The sequence below is a fragment of the Perca fluviatilis genome, chromosome 7 (assembly GCF_010015445.1).
Source record: "Perca fluviatilis chromosome 7, GENO_Pfluv_1.0, whole genome shotgun sequence".
Taxonomy (NCBI): domain Eukaryota; kingdom Metazoa; phylum Chordata; class Actinopteri; order Perciformes; family Percidae; genus Perca; species Perca fluviatilis.
Window position 1 is genome coordinate 3423767 of NC_053118.1, and position 21099 is coordinate 3444865.

At 40.4% G+C, this 21099-nt stretch overlaps 2 protein-coding genes and 1 long non-coding RNA gene across 10 annotated transcripts in view; 2 read left to right on the forward strand and 1 right to left on the reverse strand.

Annotated features, from left to right (window-relative positions):
• Positions 1–3457: 3457 nt before the first annotated feature.
• On the forward strand, positions 3458–10190 carry LOC120561650. Of its 8 annotated transcripts, none has more exons than XR_005639623.1 (6): positions 3952–4170; positions 5518–5599; positions 6227–6299; positions 6566–6716; positions 6804–6935; positions 9657–10184. It is a non-coding gene; the product is annotated as an uncharacterized LOC120561650 (long non-coding RNA). The 8 variants fall into 8 exon arrangements; XR_005639620.1 differs by lacking the exon at positions 3952–4170 and adding an exon at positions 4736–4839; XR_005639626.1 differs by lacking the exon at positions 3952–4170 and adding an exon at positions 4736–4839 and having other exon boundaries at positions 6254–6299.
• A 4975-nt stretch (positions 10191–15165) lies between these two features.
• Positions 15166–17355, reverse strand: tpbgb (trophoblast glycoprotein b). Its single transcript, XM_039804817.1, has one exon. The coding sequence runs from the start codon at positions 16891–16893 to the stop codon at positions 15754–15756; it is 1140 nt and encodes a 379-aa protein (XP_039660751.1). The 5' UTR covers positions 16894–17355; the 3' UTR covers positions 15166–15753.
• Positions 17356–19113: 1758 nt separating this feature from the next.
• ibtk (inhibitor of Bruton agammaglobulinemia tyrosine kinase) overlaps positions 19114–21099 on the forward strand; it is a 32432-nt gene continuing 30446 nt past the window's right edge. The window contains 2 exon segments of the mRNA XM_039804805.1: positions 19114–19270; positions 20079–21001. Of these exon segments, the coding sequence (XP_039660739.1) occupies positions 20678–21001 (324 nt within the window). The 5' untranslated portion in view covers positions 19114–19270; positions 20079–20677.

Genomic DNA, 21099 nt, shown 5'->3' on the forward strand with positions numbered 1-21099 from the left:
TAACAGCTACCCTAAGGTTTTACAAAGCTAATGATTGTGTCCGATTTCAATTTAATGCATTTTGTGAATAGGAGGGGTTTCGTTAGCTGCTAGTGTCCATTCAATCCTATGGGTAGCTAAAGATCGAGGCTAGCTAGCTACACTTTCGGCATAACTATAATATATTTACAGTTTGAATTTCGTCACGCCACTTATAGAACCGCTACATTAAGGTCTTACAAAGCTAAAGCTTGTGTCCAATTTCAATTTAATGCATTTTTGGGAATAGGAGGGGTTTCGTTAGCTGCTAGTGTCTATTCAATCCTATGGGTAGCTAAAGATCGAGGCTATCTAGCTAGCTACACTTTCGGCATAACTATAATATATTTACAGTTTGAATTTCGTCACGCCACTTATAAAACAGCTACCCTAAGGTTTTACAAAGCTAACGCTTGTGTCCGTTTTCAATTTAATGCATTTTTGTGAATTTTTGGGGTTTCGTTAGCTGCTGGTGTCCCTTCAATCCTATGGGTAAAGGTCACGGCTAGCTGCAGGCCCTGGAGCTCCGTCAGGGCCTTTGCATTTAGTAGTTCAGTAACCCAGAAACGGTGACTTTGCGTGTGTATGGAGCACCGCGGGCTTCCGGTCGTGACTGAGATCCATTTAGCTCACAGCGAGCTGGGGTCTATGAATGAGGACACGCCGGGTGGCGAGGCAGCACCGGCCGCTGTCACGTTAGCCTGCTGAGCTCCTGCTAAACTGTGACACAGTCTGACAAAATTTGCAATTAGCCATCAATTTTCGTAAAACGGTCCATATTTGACCTCTACATAGTTGATTTCTCGCATAAAAAAGTCTCAGAAGTGAATTTAGTAATTAAATAGCGGACCTCTGGAGATCTGCGTGACCTAGCTAGATTCAGAAGACTAAGCTGACCTCAGGTCAGTGGTGTAGCCTATGCAAATGTTAGGGCGTGACAAAGACTAGGAGTTGAGGAGTTGACGTCAACTTTTAGCTTTGTTGAGATTCGCCCGTTTTCAGCAGCAGTTTCAAATTGTGAGATCTGCAGAGGAAAGAGGTGTCAATGGGATTTTGAGGTTCTATGTATGTCCTAGTTACCCTCCAAACTGTTGTTTAACTATGACAAGGTAAAATCGGTTTTGCATTCTATCACCCTTTTAAGTGATGGTTAAGTATTAGACCACAGCCCTTGTTGTGTGACTTTTGTTGCTTGGTGTCATTGTTTTGTTTCTTTTTGACAAAGTGAAATAGTGTGCTTTGGTGTGTTTGCTTCATCTACTGTATGTAGTTGTGCTAGTGTTTTAACTATACTCATCTATTTCATACCCCATCACAAGGCTAGACTGGAAATCCAGACCCAAATCTGAAAGATTAAGGGTCTGGCAATGAGTAATGAAAATGGCCCAACTCGAGGGGCAGCACCAAGCATGCATTTGAAAATCTCACTGCACGCAATTGGATAACACTACGACCAATCACAACAATACACGGGGTGACGTATCCAGAGCCCCATACGCTTAGCTACCAGCGGAGCTAACTGGTAGATTAAACTCTTAGCTACCAGCGGAGCTAACTGGTAGATTAAAAAACGTCCTTCTTGCAAAGGAACAATTGGAGCGCTGTCTTCTGTTCCTCTTTTAGATAAAAAGCCAAGTCTAACTTGTTCATTGTAGCGGCCAAAGCTGTTTCCATAGCCATCTTGCAATGTTTACTAATGACTTTGACGTTGCAGCGCTGTCGTCATCTGTTTAACTCGCCTCTGGACCGCCTATAGCAGATACAGCGATGTGATTGGTGCAATTCGGCTACCAGGGCATAGTTAATGAGCATCATTACTGAATGCCAGAGTGACTCGCTGAGCAAATTACAATTGTGCTCTTGCGAGAGTTCTGTTCTTTGAGTTTATTCTGAAGACAGCACTACATAAAAGGTTGTAAAAAAATTATAACTCTTACATTGGAGTCACACAAAGACGGGGCTTCCTTCACTGTAAATATGGGCATGTGAGTATTATGGAATACTCTGAACCTACCCTTTAAACCCAGAGTAAAAATAAGAAAGCAAATTTACTAGGGCTGTCAAACGATATTTTTTTTTATTGCGATTAATCGCTGAATTTCTATAGTTAATCGCGATTAATCACGTTTTATCACATGATTAAAATTATATTATTTATTATTATTAATATGTTTTTAAGTACATATTAATAATGGAAAGCAATTATTACCAGTGTATCTTGATTGGGGATCAAATGAATGCAAAGAACGTGACTTTATGAACTTGATTTTAATATTTGTATGTTTATTATTTACTGTAAACAAAAGAAAAATGTGTGAATCTAGTCACATATTTGAATCTATATATTTCAATATAGTGTGCAGTAACTCCTAAATAATTGTGACGTCCAATGATCACCTTGCATCACTTTGCAGCAGTTCCAGCTGCTTTCTCCGTGTCGTACAGGCGGTTAATATCTTTAAAAAAAAATTTAATCTAAACAAAAATGTTGGGGTAAAAGTGGACTCAGACCTCAAATTTGACAGCCAGATTAAAGCTGTGGTGAAGTCTAGTTTTTTCCAGTTAAGGCAGCTGGCAAAAATCAAACCAGTCCTTCAGAGACAACACTTTGAGACAGTAAGTATCAGGCTATTTGAATAGCTTAGTATTTTATGCAAAAAAGGTATCTATAAATGCTTTAGGCCGTCCTAAAAGTTATTGTAGTACCAGATTAATATGCAACTTCATTTTATACAATATATGTAGTAGGGGGTCCCTGATCCGTCTCTCTTTCAGTTAAGGGGTCCTTGGCTTAAAAAACGTTGAAGACCCCTGGGCTAGTGGGTCCTCCATGGCTTGTCTTCAACTGGTACAAAATGCTGCTGCACGTCTTTTAACTGGCACAAGAAAGTATGAGCACATCTTACTTATTTTAGCTTCACTCCACTGGTTGCCTGTCCATTTGAGGATAATAATAATAATAATACATAAGTTTTATATAGCGCTTTACATGGAACTCAAAGACGCTTTACAAACAAAAGAAAGAAAGAAAGAAAGAAAGAAAGAAAGAAAGAAAGAAACAAACAAACAAACAAACAAACAAGATAAGTAAATTATGGATTTTTAAAGGTGTTTAAAGGATTCATTTTAAAATTCTTTTATTTGCTTTTAAAGCCTTGAATGGCCTTGCCCCACCTTACCTTTCTGAGCTGGTGCACCCCTACACTCCTAGCCAATCTCTCAGGTCAGCTGACCAGCTATATATATATATATATTCGATTATTAGGGCCTCCCACTGACATTTGTGTATTATTAATCAGTCAATAACAGAATGAGTATCGGTATATCATATCCATCTTCCTTAAGGTGAATGAAATTCATTCAACATCTGCTTTAATAAAAGATAAAAACCTATATGTAAACCTAGAAAATATATATATATATATATAAAACTAAGAAATATCTGTATATTAACAGTTGTATGACTGTATATTTTAACAGAAATTGTCCTTAGTACGTGATTCACAGGTGTATTTCTGTTAATTTACACTTCGAATTGCATTATGGGAACTTCATCTCTGCCAAACTGCTGCCAAATCAGTTTCTGGCGGCCATATTCCATTTGTACAAAGCGGGATAAAGCGGTACGAATTTGACCTGCATTTCAGCGGTAAGTAATTTTATGGAACATATTAACAAGTGACTGTTTTCTCAGCAGTATTAGTTTTGAAATGTTATATTGTCTGTTTTGGTAGCATTCAATTGTTAATTTTCGATGGTTAATGCTAATAACGTTATAGCTAATATTGACGTTAGCTAACGTGAGCTGTGTTCACAACGGCATTACCGTGTGCTATTAATCAGCACTTTGGGATTTGGAGATAAAAAAAAACAACTTTTTACCAAGTGAGCTGCTTTGTGTGAGGTATTTTCTGTAACGTTTGGTCAAATAAACACCCATTATGCCCCGCTTCAACATTATTTGTGGGTCCTCATCTATGAATTATTTACAGTACATTTTCCGTATTTTTAATCCGAGCGGGACTTTCGCGGCACTTGAAACGTTAACGTTTCCCTCGCTTTGACCCTCCCCCCCGCTCCACTGTGTGTGTCTGTTGTGTGAACAAGCAAAAGTTTAACGTTAATCTCCTCCTGCTCCGCTTTGTGTAAAAGGTAATTATTTCATGGACATTTAGAAGAATATGATGAGGTTTATTTTCTTGGTATTGTGAGTTTACGTTTCGTTTGGTTGTGGTCAGACAGGCTAACGTTAATGTCAATATATTGCAGCGCGAAATTAGTGGTTCATACTGAATTGTCTAGCTAGCTAATCCAACCTTCATTTCGTTAACGTTACATGGGGTCTGGCTTGTCTCTGTTTGGCAGTTACGTTAATACGCTATGAGGAGGCAAGACAGAGCGCGGCTGTTACATGACGCATTACACATTATCATATAATAAGCAACTCATTCTAAAGTTAATCTCTTGTCTCCCAAGCACCGATCCTGATGTTGTCATTGATAGTATTATAACATGTTTAATATTTTCGACTCAATTCATAACAAATATATAATATATGGCACTTATACAGAGAGAATATTTATATTATCAAGCAAATTCACTTCTCAGTACCTCATTTCCGGTTTAGCATTGTAGCCTTTGAAATAAAAGCTGAGACTCAACGTAAGATAATAGTTAGTGCAATTCAGTTACCAAGTGTCGTGCTTTTATTTTGAAGGCTGTTCCGTTAAAATAGTGTTCGCCACTGCTAGCTAATGTTTTGATAGCGCGTCAAGTAGACAGAGTGAGTTCAGGATAAAGAAGTTTAGTAACGTTTTGAGAGTAAGTAAAAAAAGAATATTTTTGGAGATATTTTGTTGACTGAACAGGCTACAGGCTTACATGCATATTTTAACATTGGTGTTGGCTAGTTAGTTCTTCTGGAGAGAGTTCTAGGCTAGTTTGTGTGACGTTACAGAAGCTAACGTTAGCTAGCCATATTCCCTAGCTAGCTGTCTCCCCTTTGCCCCAGAAATATTTACTCGTCACGTTACTTTTCTTGGCAGGCAGGCAGAACTCGGTAAAATATGTGTGTGTAATAATCGCCTTTTAACTCATATTGTATGTTGTCCACATATGAAGGAAAATATGTTGCAAAATGTGAGAACTTGTATTAAAAACATTTTCACTTGTATTCAATATGCATGCACACATTTGAGCTGATAAAATGGGAGCTTGTAGAAATTTGCTCTTACTGAAATGTTTACTCACAGGAAATATGTACACCATTTTCCGAATGGTGTGTCACTAAAAAAGTGTACATTGATGTTTACGTAACTATAATGACAGCTGAACATTTCACATTTTGCAACATTTACCTTCATATCCACAGCGCTTAGTTGTTAGGTTTGTGTGGCTTTTTGACTTAACTTTAAAAAAAGAGGTAGTATATATAGTAGACATTATGGCAATTTGAATACAATGACTGTACTAAATGACTGTTGTACTTGTTGTTTTCAGATTTCAAACAGCAGTTGGACGTCTCAGAAGACACCAAAGAAAGCCATGGAGTCTTGCTAGCCTTTACACCACCTTACTACTGGTACATTAATGGGATACCATGCTATTTTTTTGCTTGCTCTCACTATGATATTTAATTGTGTTATCTGCGAGTTTAGAAATGCCTCAGTTTCTGAATATGTAAAACATTGTAGAACCCATAGAAACATTTACAGGGGCATTTTTCCCTGTGGGTTTCCAGACTGCGGAAGAAGCTTTTCCTCTTACAATTCTTTTAATGTGCACTTGTCCAGATTTCACCATGAGGGGAGGAAGCTATCTTTTAATCGTAACGTATCTGTGCAGTTCAAGTGTTCTTGGGAGTTTTGTGGCAAAGAATGTGGAAGCATAAAATGTCTTGTAGCTCACCGTAAGTGTCATTTGCAAGAGGGTCTTGAGGTGACATGTCCTTATAGTGGCTGTGCAAAGACTTTTAAAGTCATATCCTCTTTAACATCACATTTATCAAGATGTCACAAGCAGTGTGATGTTACACACATTGATAAAAGTTATATCAGGGAAACAATAGAGTATGCAACTGCTCGTTTGGATAATGCATCAGACATTGATAGTGAAGTACAAACAGTGCAGCAAGATGGAGAGTCTGACTCTGGGTCAGCCCAGGATAAATTCACTGAAAACATGGCTCTTTTTTTTCTTGGCTTACAAGCAAAGTATCTGGTCCCTGCTTCTACAGTCTCGGAGATTGCAAGTGAAATGAGATTACTACTATAAATGAAGAAGTAAGTTCCACAGCAAAACATCAGTTCACTAATTTGGTAAATTTTGATTTAGCCCAACAAATATGTCTATGCAGCTTGGCATATCACATCTTCCCCTCTGCCTATTCTGTTGTCCCCTCTCTCACAGGATGCCTTAGCAGAGCTGCCAAGCACCCCATGTATCATAGTTATGGGGAAGGATATGCATGTCTACTCTAAAAATATATGCAGGTGTTGTGTATTTGTTAATTAATTGAAAGATGTATGTCATTGATTATGTTTTGCAGATGAAGGAAGATACAAGATTTCAGTGGATGAAGTTACAGTTAACATCGTTGGCTGTCCACTAGTTGCTGTGAGCTATATGTTCAGCCTATATTATGTGCTGAACATAAAGTATCCAAAGGGAGCAGCCCTGACTCTGGAGTTCATTCAGATGTAAGTTTTGGCTAATATATATATATTCTGTCCGTTTTATAGTATTATTTATTTTGCGATGTCTAGTAACATTTTTGTTTGCCACAGGTGCCTGCTAGGGATAAACCCAGAACGGGGCACGAAAGCAGAAAAGGGGGGGAAACAGTACAGCGTCCCCCCAAAACTGCTTAGATTCCTGTCGGACCTTAATGACTTCAACAATCCGTGGAAGATTTAAAGGTAATTACACACACGCCTGTGTTATGAAGGAAAATGCGTAAAACTGTTACAGAATGTAAACTATTTTATTGTGCAAACTAGGGGTGTAACGGTACACTGAAGTCACGGTTCAGTTCATACCTCGGTTCAGACATCACGGTTTGGTAAGAGTTTGGTACAATGGAAGGAAAAGCAAAACTGAAAAAACAGAAGGCAATTTTTTTAGTGCATATCTCAGGCTGTCCCACTTAGTGTCATCCAGTCTCTCCCCTGAGCTAGGTGCAACAGCCTGAAGTGTTTAAAGTAAGATATATATATATATATATATATATAACAGTAAAACTAAAAATACAACATCTCTGTTCTCTGCAGAAGACGAACTAAATGACCTGATAAATGCAACGTTATCACGACGTCTCCCGGCCATTTATCACCGCAGAAAGCTGCTTCCTGCCTGGCTTTAGCTAATATACGGTAGTTAGCCTGAAGAAACAAGGCCTCTGTCTCATCTAGCCGTTGGGTCCTCTAACTCTTTGCCGCCACTCACTATACTCGTCCTAAGTGCTGCTATCTCTGACTGCATACAATCAGCCAATCAGAGCTTCAGCGCTAAGGCTGGGCTACAGATTAGGTGTCCCTAAAGAACCTGTGTATCTAACAGTATTTTCGCATTACATTAATTGCATGCAAGTTTTATTTATACCGGGTATTCTCCGTGTAAATTCATGCATCGAACCGTGACGCCCATACCGTTTAATACAAATACATGTACTGTTCCAACCCTAGTGCAAATAAACATAAACACTGTATTTATTAACTAGCAAAATCCCTATATGAGAAACTCCTCCTAGAGTGTGAGTCTCATCTGCACCAAAACTTGAAGAAAAAAAAGAATATAGATAGTTGAAAAAAATGCCCAAGTTATAGAGGACCGACTTCCTGTACGTCCAATCAAAACAGGAAGTGTTGCGTGTATTGGCAACAGTTATTCTGAATCAGAGGAAACTCTGCACTCGTGTGCAACATTTGGAGTAAATTGCCCAGGCCTCTGACGTGCTGCAAGGGCCCATTCAACGCTTGCAGCTTTAACTATTACAGTGATGGTTCGGAGTAATTTCACCCTAGGGTTCTTTGCACCATGACCTCGAGCCAAACACCCCCCAAAAGCTTTTTTCACCTGGGTCTAACATTGGGAGAGTTAGCGTAGCAGCGTTATCAGCTGAATAGCTTAGCGCAGGGGCTAATGGACCCACGTTTGTATCTCGTAAATGACCCCACTAATAATGCCTGAAATGATACCAAAGGTCTACACTAGTACATATAGGTTATGTACTCATAAAACGATGGATTGGAAAGTTTGTAAGTACACCAGAAGTTTATGTAAATAACACTTGCCTGCTCGCTTCTGCGCTCTGCTGTTGTTGTTGCTGCTGTAAGACGAGTGCTTAGGGACGTCTACAAATTACAACACCGAAAAGAGATGCAAAGAAAATATTTTTTAATTTAAAGGAACACTCCGACTTATTGGGAATTTAGCTTATTCACCGTAACCCCCAGAGTTAGACAAGTCGATACATACCCTTCTCATCTCCGTGCGTGCTGTAATGCTGTCTGACGGCTCCAGCGGCATCAGCCCAGCACAGATCCTGCAGGTGAATGGTTCCAGTAATCCTACTGCACCAAATAAGTGACAAAATAACACCAACATGTTCCTATTTACATGTTGTGATTTGTAGAGTCACAGCGTGTACAAAAAACAACGTAACATGATACACAGCCGTCTTCTAACCGTAAACAAACCGGGAACTATATTCTCAGGCGGAAGAATATAGTACTTGGGTGGAGTGATATGCTCGCAGCAAGCCTGTCTGAAAATATAGTTGCAAGTTTGTTTACTGTTAGAAGACGGCTGTGTCTCATGTTCTAATTTGGAGCAGCAGGCTAGTTGGAACCAGTTACCTCCAGGATCTGTGCTAGGCTAAGCAATGCTGGAGCCGTCAGACAGCTTTACGCATCGACGGAGATGAGAAGGGTATGTACTCACTTGTCTAACTCTGGGGTACGTGAATACTCCTATAATCGGCGTGTTCCTTTAACTTATTTTTTAAGTAAGTGCTGTAATATAACTAGCAGGAGACAAGTAATAATTGAGGTAAGTTTGGAGACATTACCTTATTTAATCATTAAATTAATACATATTTTTGTTGCATCTCTTTTCGGTGTAGTAATTTGTAGACGGCCCTAAGCACTCCTACTGCCCGGTAGTAACAGCAGCAGCAGAGAGCAGAAGAGAGCAGGCAGGTGTTATTTACATAAACTTCTGGTGTACTTACAAACTTTACAATCCATCGTTTTATGAGTGCATAACCTATATATACTAGTGTAGACGTTTGGTATCATTTCGGGCATTATTAGTTGGGTAATGTTAAGAGACACTTCGGATCCATTAGCCCCTGTGCTAAGCTATTCAGCGGCTAACGCTACTCTACGTTAACTCTCCCAATGTTCGACCCAGGTGAAAAAAGCTTCTGGGGGGGTGTATGGCTCGAGGTCATGGTGCAAAGGACCCTAGGGGGACATTACTCCGAACCATCACTTTATTTTACCTTTTATAACTCTTTCTAACTCAATTCATTTCTGACAAACGATAAATAAACAGTTAAAAGTGTAGTGTTCATTTTATTATGTTTACTGTATATTGCTATGAAATTGGTAATAAGTAATTCTGTTTTTGTTTTACAGCAGAAGAAGCATCTTAAATGGAGAGAAAGGAGAGGGATGTGTGTCTGTGTATCTATGGAGGACAACAGTGGGGTATTCACTTTTTTTAAATGAGGACCATTTTGCAAAGTGAGGACATTTAAGCAGGCCTCACTTTTTTTTCACTGTAATTACATGCTGCGTTCAAGTTTTCAGCGAGATTCTCAGAAAGGTGAAAAAATCTGTTACTGTGCATCTACGCCTGTGTACGTACTCTACGTGCTCTCTGTTGCCCTCTTCTGATATGGATTTATTGCACTGGAGCAACTAAAACTACAGAAAGACATGTCACATGGTTTGAGTAGGTGAAATGAAATGCATATTTAGAGATGCACCGATTTCAACTTTGTAGGCTGATTCTGATTTCCGATTTTTCCTTGAGTTTGACCTGCTGATACCGATTTTAGCCGATTCCGATTTTAGCCAATTCTGATTTCATATTTTCTAACCACTTTACACCACACACAAATGTTTATTTTCTATCTTTTCTTTAATAGAACATGTGTTGAACAGATAATGGATCACTATATAATAGAACTATATAAATTACTCCTGGTGTGGGACATTCACACACATCCACTGAGGGAAGATTACTACGTTTTTAATACTGATTTTCACCAATATGCATCCCCACTAACCTGGAAAGCATTTTAAACCGTTACGTTAATACAGCGTGTTGGAGGAAGACATCTCCGTCTCTCTTTTTTCTTTTTTTTTGCAGCGGGGGCGGCAGAGGGACCGCAGCATTAGCTAACATTAGCTTCTTGTCTCATATGGGGTCTGATAAACAGTAAATTAATCAAAGTCAGGGTGAACGCTATTTTCCGATAAACTGTAGCTGTCCTACTTCACGGGACCCACGTGAGTGCGGTTTCATGTCCCAGTTGTTCAGCCTCAGAGGAGAGAGAGAGACCGTTCGCTCGCCTGAGATCAGTAGTGAGACGGCTCTGTATAATTACGACTTTATAACATTTCAGAAACAGCTGATTGAGTGGCGGTGTGCTGATCTTGCGTGATGTTAATCATGCGGCGCCCGAGTGAATTTGACCGGCATGAAATCGGCATATGTCAGACTTAATGGCAGGTCGCGGGTCCGTCGTCGAAAATCAGCCAACCGGTCACCGGCCGGTCAATCGGTGCATCTCTATGCATATTCAATTTCATTCTGGTTTAATTAACTATACTTGTGTTATATTGTAAAAAGTATTTTCATACACTGCCTCTGATGTACTTAACATGTAAACTTAAATGTAACTTTAAATTCCAAATTGACTTACTGTCAATGTATAGACTTTTTGTGAGAAATGTCTGTGTATCAGTGGCCGTTTTATTACTTTGCATTCTGCATTGAGTCAATGTACAACAGCAATGTGCTGTGTTCATCAGCATACACTTTGTTAATGTTATCGATAGGCCAGTTGGTTTCAGATGCTTGTTGACCTATACTGTATTTTTCTTAAAAATGTAAACTTCACTCTAACTCTTCAGTTGTGTGCTTACACAGGTATATACAGTATTTATGGATGATTTAAATTCCAATACTACTGCTTTTGTTGGATGAAAACTGAGTGTTAGTGGCTTAGATTGTTATTGTTACACATTGTAATTTTTCTTAAATGTCCTTTTTATATTTTTAAGGAATTTTAAAAGATGAGTTAATAAAAATCTTTTTTTCCATCATAGATTTGTTTAAAATGTTTTACAGAAATGTATTACCATATACGTACACTAATAATTAACAGAAAAGTTAAATTTGTATTGCTGTAAGTAATTAACAAAAACGGTCTTCCTTATTTACTGTAGTTAAACCTTAAAAATTACAGGACAAAATCCCGGTAATGAGCTGCCAGTACATTTCCTGTTATTTTACGGATTTATGTAAGATTCACAGAAAATGTTATGTTTTTTTTACTGTAGGTACACCATTAAATAACAGAAAATGTTATGTTTTTTTACTGTAGGTACACCATTAAAAATTTTTTTTTTTTTTATGTAGGTACACCATTAAATAACAGAAAATGTTATGTTTTTTTTACTGTAGATACACCATTAAATAACAGAAAATGTTATGTTTTTTTTACTGTAGATACACCATTAAATAACAGAAAATTTTATGTTTTTTTTTACTGTAGATACACCATTAAATAACAGAAAATTTCCGTTTTTTAATTACGGGACAATGTCCGGGTAATGAGCTGCCAGTACTTTTTCTGTTATTTTACGGATTTATTTCTTAGAGTGAAGATTTTAACCTTACATCTGTACACAGGTAACCTAGGTCAGTGGTTCCCAAAATGGGGTCTGGGGACCCCCAGGGGTCCCCCAAAAATAGGGAAATAATTTATTTTCACAATAATTCCATCCATAACACAATGACAGAATGTATGACTATTTTGGTCATCAGCTCATACATTTCTGTAATAAAACCTCTAAAAGCAAAAATCCTATCAGATGCGGGACCCTGGAACAAAATATAATCAAATGGGGGTCCGTGGTCTAATTTGTGTCAGAGTAATACTAATAATTTTATAATAATTAGTTCTGTCAATTAAATGAGTTACTAACGGCGTTAACACAAACCCATTTTAACGGTGTCAATTTTTTTATCGCAAGCTTAACGTTCTTTTTGGCCTAGCAAACTTTGTAGTTTTTTTTTTCACATGCTGTTGCAACAACTAGTAATTTTAGAAAAACTACAACACCACACCGGATCTAGCTAGACCAGAAACACAACAACAGGCACGCTGCACACACTGGTTTGGGCTTGCGAGCCGGTCAAAGAGTAGCAGGCTAACGTTACGTTTTGAGTGGATGGCGAGCGTGAGACCCCGAAATGGATGCCAATAAGATTCTGAATGGAAAGTTTACTTTTAAAAAGTTGCCAAATGGTTCCACTGACAAGACCAAAGTGATTTGTTTTTTGTCATTGTGAACTGAGCTATCATCGCAGCACGTCCAGTCTGAAATACCACTTGATAGCCGAGCACACAGCGGATGGCCGAGCACACAGAAAAGCACAAAGCAAGCCAATCAACTTTTCCATGTTGATGAGAGCATTAAAATGAAAAAAAAAAAAATGGGACAAAAAGAAATCAAGGGACATTTAGAATAGATAAAAATGTGTGATTAATTGCGAGTTTACTATAACAATGCGATTAAATATTTTAATCATTTGACTAATAATAATTTATACTCTTTATTGATCCCCAGTGGGGAAATTACAATTATTATTATAGATTAGGGGTCCTTGACGTGAAAAAGTTTGGGAACCACTGACCTAAGTGACTGACTGTTCAGACGTGGGATAGCAACATTTCTGTCTTTAATCATATAATAGTCGGGCCTCATTAGGTCAGATAAACAACAAAGTAGAGCAGACAAAACATGGTTGGCTCAAATGTCTGCGATAAAGCCTGTGTTTAGTGCCAAGAACAAACAGCAGTCCTGCTCCTGCCCTAACAGGCAGCTGAGAGAGCTGCCCGAGACACACTGCGGCCTCTCTCTGGATCTCAGTTGATACCATAAGTCAATGACCGGCTATTTAGACGTCAAAGCTGTTTAGAGACGAGTGTTGACAAGCACAAAAGGTCCCACTGAGCGAGCCAGGGAAGGTGTCATGGTGCTTATAGAACGGAGAGCACTCTCCACACTCATCTTGCTTTATTCTTCTTCCCTTTCAACCAGTCACTCCCTCGCCTGCTTTTTCTTCTTCACTGTAATTACACCCGCTCTGCCAAGCGTAGCTCGAGGCGTGGATGGGCAAAATCACTCGTTAAATTTGAATCTGCAGAGTGTGTGAGGAGGACTACTCACTGACAGTCTCTGTGGAAACATTAGGTTGTAAGCAGCCTGCACCTGTAGGTCACTCCTGGGACAAAGAGGTAAGGAAGGAAGCCTTACTTCGGGGAATTGTGTTTGTGTGTGTGTGTGAAGTGAGACCATCCATTTCCAAAATGAACAATTACAAATCCATAGTGAAGAAACAAGTGCATTTAGGTAACAGCCTTTTGGCTTGGGATTGTTTAACCGGCTGCAATCAACCTGCAAAATCCCAATCGTAGAAATACAGGAGAGAGCCAGAAAGGTTGCAACCATCTGAAGTCTGAGAAACACATCTTAAAGCCAAAGAGAACAATAATCCTATTGAGGACAACTTGCAGCATATTGAAGACAACTACACACTCCTTATTTCCAAGATTGGCAATGCTACGTTTGAACATAGAGATTTTACAGGCGGGAAGTGTGAAGCTGAAGTTGTGACGACGTGTCTCCAGCCCACAGAGACAGTTGAGCGGCTGCTGTGTTTGCCAGGAGATATATAGAGCATTAACACCAGCCAGAGCACCAGACCAGACAGAGAGTGTTACACAGCGTTTCCCTTCCTCGTGTCCAACGAGCGTAATCAGACACAGCCAGAGACAATCCCAATTAATTGCAGCTGCTGATGACAAAAATGAAGGAACGTTTTTCATACTGAAACACAAAGATATGCCATGACGACACGCCATGTTGCTGCTATAGACACAAACTGGGAGGGGAATCTGTGCATGAGCCATGCTGTTATTATACCACAAATGACATGTAGCTGCAGGCTATGCAGGGCCAGTTGTTAGAGATGTTGTGCGTTGGTGAGCAAAATAGTGAGAGATGGAGGGAGAGGCAATTCATTATCTTTCCAGGTGCTCTTCAAATGGGCCAAGGAAGGTTATTCCTGTGTGCAGACACAGCAAACATCTTCATTAATTTAGACTGCTAGACAACAACATGCATTGTATTCCATTCAAAGAAATTCCACACATTATTCATCCATACTATACTGGACGGCACAAGAAAAAGCAATTGACTGTTGGCTATGAACGCTAATAGAAAACACGTTTTCTAAGGATGCTAGCTCCCCTTAAACAGGGTGACATGAAAAGCCGCTTGAGCTCATTTCCATACCACGAGAAACTCTGTTTGCCTTCGTTAGCATGTGCCACGAAACCGCATATATCATTGTTTTTTGCAGCTGGGGAACATTGCTACTTTCAGCATATGCTAGAGTCTACTGGTAGAAGGAAGTTGGATGTGAAACCTGCCCACTGGCTGCAGCTCACAGTCATTTTTGGGGGGGAATTTGCCTCAGGGCGAGGATTTTGATCAGATTCACAGCAGGAAGCAAATTGGATGGGAGATAGAAATTTGCTGCTGTCATCCCCAATAGACCTACAGATTGAAGCCCATTTAAAGTCAGACAGTATGTCCTCCATTCAACTTCTCAATTTGTCTTTATTTCCTGGTGCAGCAACCCAGTTGTTAACGAAAAAAAAACTTGTCAACTGTCGAGATACTACAGTACCTAAACTGACTTTTCCCACATACTGGTTGAGAACTGGATTAAGTTTTAGCTTTTGTAATCGGTTTCATGCTAGCTGTGGCACTGCCTCAGGAATGAGTGGCTCTCCTGTGTATCGCACTTGTAGGATTAAAAGATCCTCAGTCGAGACAGATACCAGCAATCAGAGGCATTTTATTCAGCCTTATAGCTTCACAGCAAAAAAAAAAATTACATCCACCTACTAAAATCCAAAAACTATGCATTGTGCACTATAACTATTCAAGAGGCATGTTGTATATCACAAATTCACATGTTAAAAAGAACAAACTCATTACAACGAGCATTTCTCTGCAGCAGAGGCATAATGACAAGGATGCAATGACCAGCAAAGTGTCTTTTTGTTCTCTTTCACTTAAAAGTCAATGTACTCCATACGTTTATTCTTTAGGAAAAGTAAAAATAGAACATATCACTTTTGCAACTCTCTACAAAAAAAAAAAAAAGATTCATTGTCCATGCAATGTTACACGGAGGAACGCAATTGACATCACAGCTGCCGGGTACTTGTATTGGACATGCGGCAGTGGTTAAATGGAGGTTGTGAGAGGGGTTAATTAGGAGCCATGACAGATGTGAAATCTGAATAGCATCATGTGGGTGGGGGGGGGGTGGGGGAAGGGGAGGAAGACTTTCATGCAAAATCTAACAGTGTAAGTCATTTAATATCTCACTGCGGGGTGCCAGACAGTGTCCCGTCCTCGCTCACACATCCGAATTGATGCTCAGGTTGGCCAGACGTGGGTCAGAGTTTAACTCGTACCTGTAATGGTACCCCTCCATGTGGTCCCTACAAGCATCCCGGATGTTGTAAATCCACCGCTTGATGCCTTTTCTGTTCAGGTAGAGCACCAGCAGGAATATGACACCAATCAGGGCCAGCACCAGACCGAGAAAAACATACGAAGTCTCCAGCACGCCTTTCATGTCGCCTGAACACTTCAGCTGGGACTGCTCTACTTGCAGGAGTGGCTGGCGTCTCAGGGCCTCTGGGTCTTCACAGGTCAGGTTCTGTAGGTCAACAACCTGAGTGGAGTTTTTCAGCCACTGGAGCATGTCGTCCATGAAGCAGTCGCAGCGCCAGGGGTTCCCCGCCAGCTGGATGCGGAGTGCAGGCTTGAGGCTGAACTCTGCCAGGGTGGAGGTGGCCAGGTCCCTCAGGCTGTTGTCCCTCAGGTCAAGGTGTAGCAGCGGCGGCACCCTCAGCGTCCCGTTCTGGATGGAGATGATGGAGCTGTTCTGCAGGCTGAGGTTTACCAGGTTGGAGAGGCTGGTGAATAGGTTGTCTGGAAGAATCACCAGGTTATTGTTGGACAGGTCCAAGACTGTCAGCTGGAGGAGGTTTCCACTCTGAAGAACGCTCAGGACCACATCCATGAAGGAATGATTGTGGAAAGACCTACTGAGGTCCAAGTGCTGCACTTTATTCTCAGCAGGGAAAGCTCTTTTGCTGAAATTCTGGATTCTGTTGTTGCTAAGGTCCAGCCTCACAAGGTTTGGCAAGTTGTCAAATACCATAGCCTCCACAGACTCCACGTCATTCCCACTGAGATCGAGATCTGACAACAGTTGCAGGCGGGTTGGGAAAGAGTCCACACTGATCCGGGAAATGTTGTTTCCTGTGACGAATAGTATTTTGGTATTGACCGGTAGAGACTGCGGAATCGCTTCCAAGCCCAGGTCTTGGCATTTCACAGTTTGTGAGACACAAGAGCATTTTTCCGGACAGCCGTGACATGACAGTACAGCCGCGAGCAGGAAAAGAAACCGCAACATTCCGGACATGTGTGTTCTCGCTCGCATTTCTCCGCGGTCACATCCGCACGACGTGTTCAACAGGCGCATCTTGGATTGTGCAAATCTGTCTGCGCAGAACGTGCGTAAAGATTACTTTACAACAATCCGACCCACTCACCGTCGTCTTCTTCTTCTTCTTGAACAAGGGAAAGTTTTTCCGACTGTGTTTCCCGCCTTTATCTTTTCGAAAACTGCTCCCAGTGCCAACTCAGACTCCATAGAACTACCCCCAGACCATCCTGGTGTAGGTGAACTCTACGTTTCCATGAAGATAAAGGGGATGCGGACGAAGCTCGCAAACTTCAAGGCTTCCCTCTTCTTGATTGTCTTCCAAACCTCAGGCTTTACGGAATGGTTTCCAGTCCCAGTGCTGTGTCGAAGTCCGGCGCAGAATGACCAATATCTTAGTCGGGCTGCTGGTTCTGAGACAGACTATCCTCTGTCTCCCATGTATTAATACATGGGCTACGTACTTCCAGCTTGCTGCTTTCCCAGACGTCGGGAGTCTGGAGGGAAAGACCAAACACAGCAGCACAATGCAGACCATTGGAAGGAGGGGGCATACCATTTTACAGCAAAAGGGGGGTGAACAGAAACTCTTACAAGTTTCGTTCAGATTTTGATTTCAATTTTCCACGTATGATGATGCCCCACCGGATTTTTTTCATTAACCTTAACTTGATAACTAAACATCTAATTGTGAAAATCGCAACTACTTTCCCTAAAATGACCTGTAACAGAAATTGAGCCCTCTACGTATTTGTAGTGAAATACGTATCTTCTGAGACATTGACACACACGAGTGATGCTTTTTGCAATTCCATAGGCTACTAAACCATTAACAAACACAAACATATTTTCAGATGGAATTTTTTTAAATTAAGATATCTTGACATAATGTTAGGCAAAGGACTCCACGTGTAGGGGAATGAAACCGTTTGTAATTCCTGAGGGAAAACCAGCTTGACTTATTAGGGTTATCACAAGGTTTGATTGTATCTAACCCAGTTTCACTGTGGAAAACACACACACACACACACACACACACACACACACACACACACACACACACACACACACACACACACACACACACAGCCTAAAGGAATTGAGAAGCCAAAAGAAAACAAGTAGCCTAAAGGAAACACATTAATCATTTTATCCACTGATAATGTCACATGCTGAACCCATCATTTACTACTATTCATTTAGAAAAGCCACAATTCGTTTTTAGGATCATTGAGGATACCATACCCAATGAAGGCAGGAAAAAAAACATTGTCAAGATATGTCAACTTGTATGTGGACATAATACAGAACCACAACTCAAAATAAGAGCAAAGGAAAGACAACTTGTAATAAGTTGGATGAAGATGCCTGGCAAAAAAAAAAGAAAAAGATTTAAGGTAAAGTGTGCCAGTGTCACTGACACAAAAAAAGTGTCTCACCAATGTGAGAGGAATGCAGGTTCTAGTTTTTCCTCAATGCATTATGCAAAACTGCTTTTTGGTAGCTGTAAAATTTGCTCAACCAAATGATGATGGAAAAAGTATCACATGGTTTCCACATACTTTTGAGAAATGATTTAGGTGGTGACCCTGCAGTTGTCTGCTGGATTTTGGAGGATTATAGAGCTGAGAAGCAAAACTGTGGGTGGGCTCATGCATTCATGATAATGTCATATCTGGAAGCCCCGGTGTAGATCTCAGTGTAACCTAGCTCTACCCTCCTTTGACCCCTTCCTATTCTTAGTGTGGGTCAATGTGACAATCATCTGAGTAACTCTGCGAAACCCGGATCGAGGCTGAAAGTGATACTCCACCTGAAGTCTGTCTGTTGTAGATTGTAACTGACATGATGTTGTTGTGAAGGCTCTACAAGCTTTTTACATCCACCTTAAATGCCCACACTACTGTTGGTGTCAAAAGGTCGATTTTGTGTGGAACATTAAATTATTTTTATTTTCTATTAAAGAAACAACCAATTTTGTCATACTACAAGAAGTTGTCTTCTTGTATCATTTAAGATTAATTTACAATGTGTATACCATTTCACATCAGAATGTTAACTTCTAAGTTAATTTATCATGTTGTTTATTAATATGTTTTAATTTTATAATCATGTTTATAATGTAAACCCTAAAAAATAATAATAAATAATTCCTATGATATAATTGATACAGCAACAGCACCACCCAAAATCAACCAATAGAATATTGAGATGTACACTCCCTGACCAATGACAGGTCTCGACATTAGCGAAGGTTTTTTTTTTTTTACCTAACTGCAGGGTTTCAGGCGTCCAGTCCTGTCAAAAATTTGCACCAGTGGAAAAATCCTAGCATCTCTTAGTAGTAATGATACATTGGATGTACGTCGTTGATGCAACTTTCTCCATGTCGTCTTGTTTCTTTATCTAGCGAAAGGTAAGAAATTATACGACGTAAATTTCCCTTAGCAAAACAGTTGGCTAACGCTAGCTTTCGGTGAGCTGCCTAAAGATAGCTGCCAAGCTATAGCTGCCAAGGTAAAATCAGCTAACGCTAGCTAACGGCACTTGACAAACCTATATCTTTAAAGTTGCTTTTTCCCACGACAGGTGTCTGGTTAGCTGTCAGAATTGAAAAAAATATAGCAAATTATGATGTGGCTCGACGTGTAACGTTATCCAGCTTCGGCACTATGAGCTAATACCTGGATGAAGTAACGTTTAGCTGTTCGTGCTTCTGCACAGCCTGCTACGGTAGCAAGTTGTCAGTTTATCTCCTTCTATTAAAATAAATAGGTTTACAATGGCTTCAACACCGCACTGTTATGACGCAGACAGTTAAATGGGGTTAAATGGGGTGCAGCCAAAATTAACAGGCTAACGTTAATGGTATTCGGCTAACTAACCTAGCCTGTTACACAACCCTGCTGTTTAGTCAACATCAAAAACAACACCCACCCCAATTAATGGAAGTGCACTTTCTTCACACGCTAAAACATAACCCATATGCAAAATTTAAATTTGCCTTAATCGTATTTGCACAGCGTTGTCAAATACCTGCCAACTCAGCTGATTGGTGCTTTGTAGTGTGTATTTAGGTCAAACTTGCTCTGACCTTTGCACTTACAGTTTTGTATCTCCTCTGACTCCTGCATTCTGCACACCCAGCTGAACTTCTGCATGTAAACAAAGTGTGAATGTAGGCCATTGTTTTTCGCTGATAACTCTCAATTTGTGTTCCTCAGGGGCACTCTACAATTATGGAGTTTTGAAAAGGAAAGTGAGAATTTTGGGGGGAAAGGCGTCCTTTCCCCTCCAGTGTGATGGTTGGACTGCTGGACGAGAAGGAGGGTTGTTGAAAATTTGCCTTTTGTAAATGATCAAGAGTATTTAGAGGAAAAACTATTTTTGCAAACATTTGAAATGTACAATTTTGTATAAAACGCACAAGAGGTTTTGTATTTATTAAATTTTTGATGCCATCGTATGCTGCAAGCACCTTAGTTTGTGTTCAACTCCTGGTTGAAATGGTGGACTGAAACCAGTCGCCAAAAGGCTCTGGGGTCGCTAGGGTGCAGTGGAACCTCAACACAAGCACAATTCTAGCACTCCAAACCATCTTCAATCTTTTGTTGACACATTTTTTCTTCATGTAGCTACTGTTTCTTCTTGGAGAGCATCTCTGTTATAGTACACAATTGTAGTGACAGTGTTTTCGATTTGTTACTTAACATTATATTGTTTTATTAGTTTTCTTTTTTGCAATTGTGGGTTTTGGGCTGAAAGAGGGACTTTGTAATAGAAAAGGGAGGGGGTTTACTCTGAGGGTTTGTCGGGGGTCAGGATGAGTTTGCCACTGCTGGATTGCACCCCCAAATGCCGCTCACAGCAGCATGCAGACGAGGTGGTAGCGGCACTAACGGGAGGCTCGGAGGGGCAGCTGCGGGCATTCTTGACATCACACTGCCACAATGCGGCCACCTTGCGAGATGCCTTTGGTCGCACAGCCCTGCACCTGGCATCCTCACTGGGAAAGAAGACCCTGCTGGAGTGGCTGCTGGAGAGTAAGAGTGCTGACCTGATGGTGAAGGATAAGGAGTCCAGCTGGACCGCTCTGCATCGCAGTGCTTTCTACGGACAGATCCACTGTCTCATATCGCTGGTCAAGGTATATATTTAACACGGATCACCAAAGAACGTGCTGTCGAGATGTTCAAGGTGTTCCCATTTAAATGGTCAAAGTCAAACAATGCAACAACGTGGAAA

Bases quoted from the DNA above. Each gene is read 5' to 3' on its own strand.
- tpbgb (XM_039804817.1), bottom strand. From the start codon at position 16,893: ATGCGCCTGTTGAACACGTCGTGCGGATGTGACCGCGGAGAAATGCGA.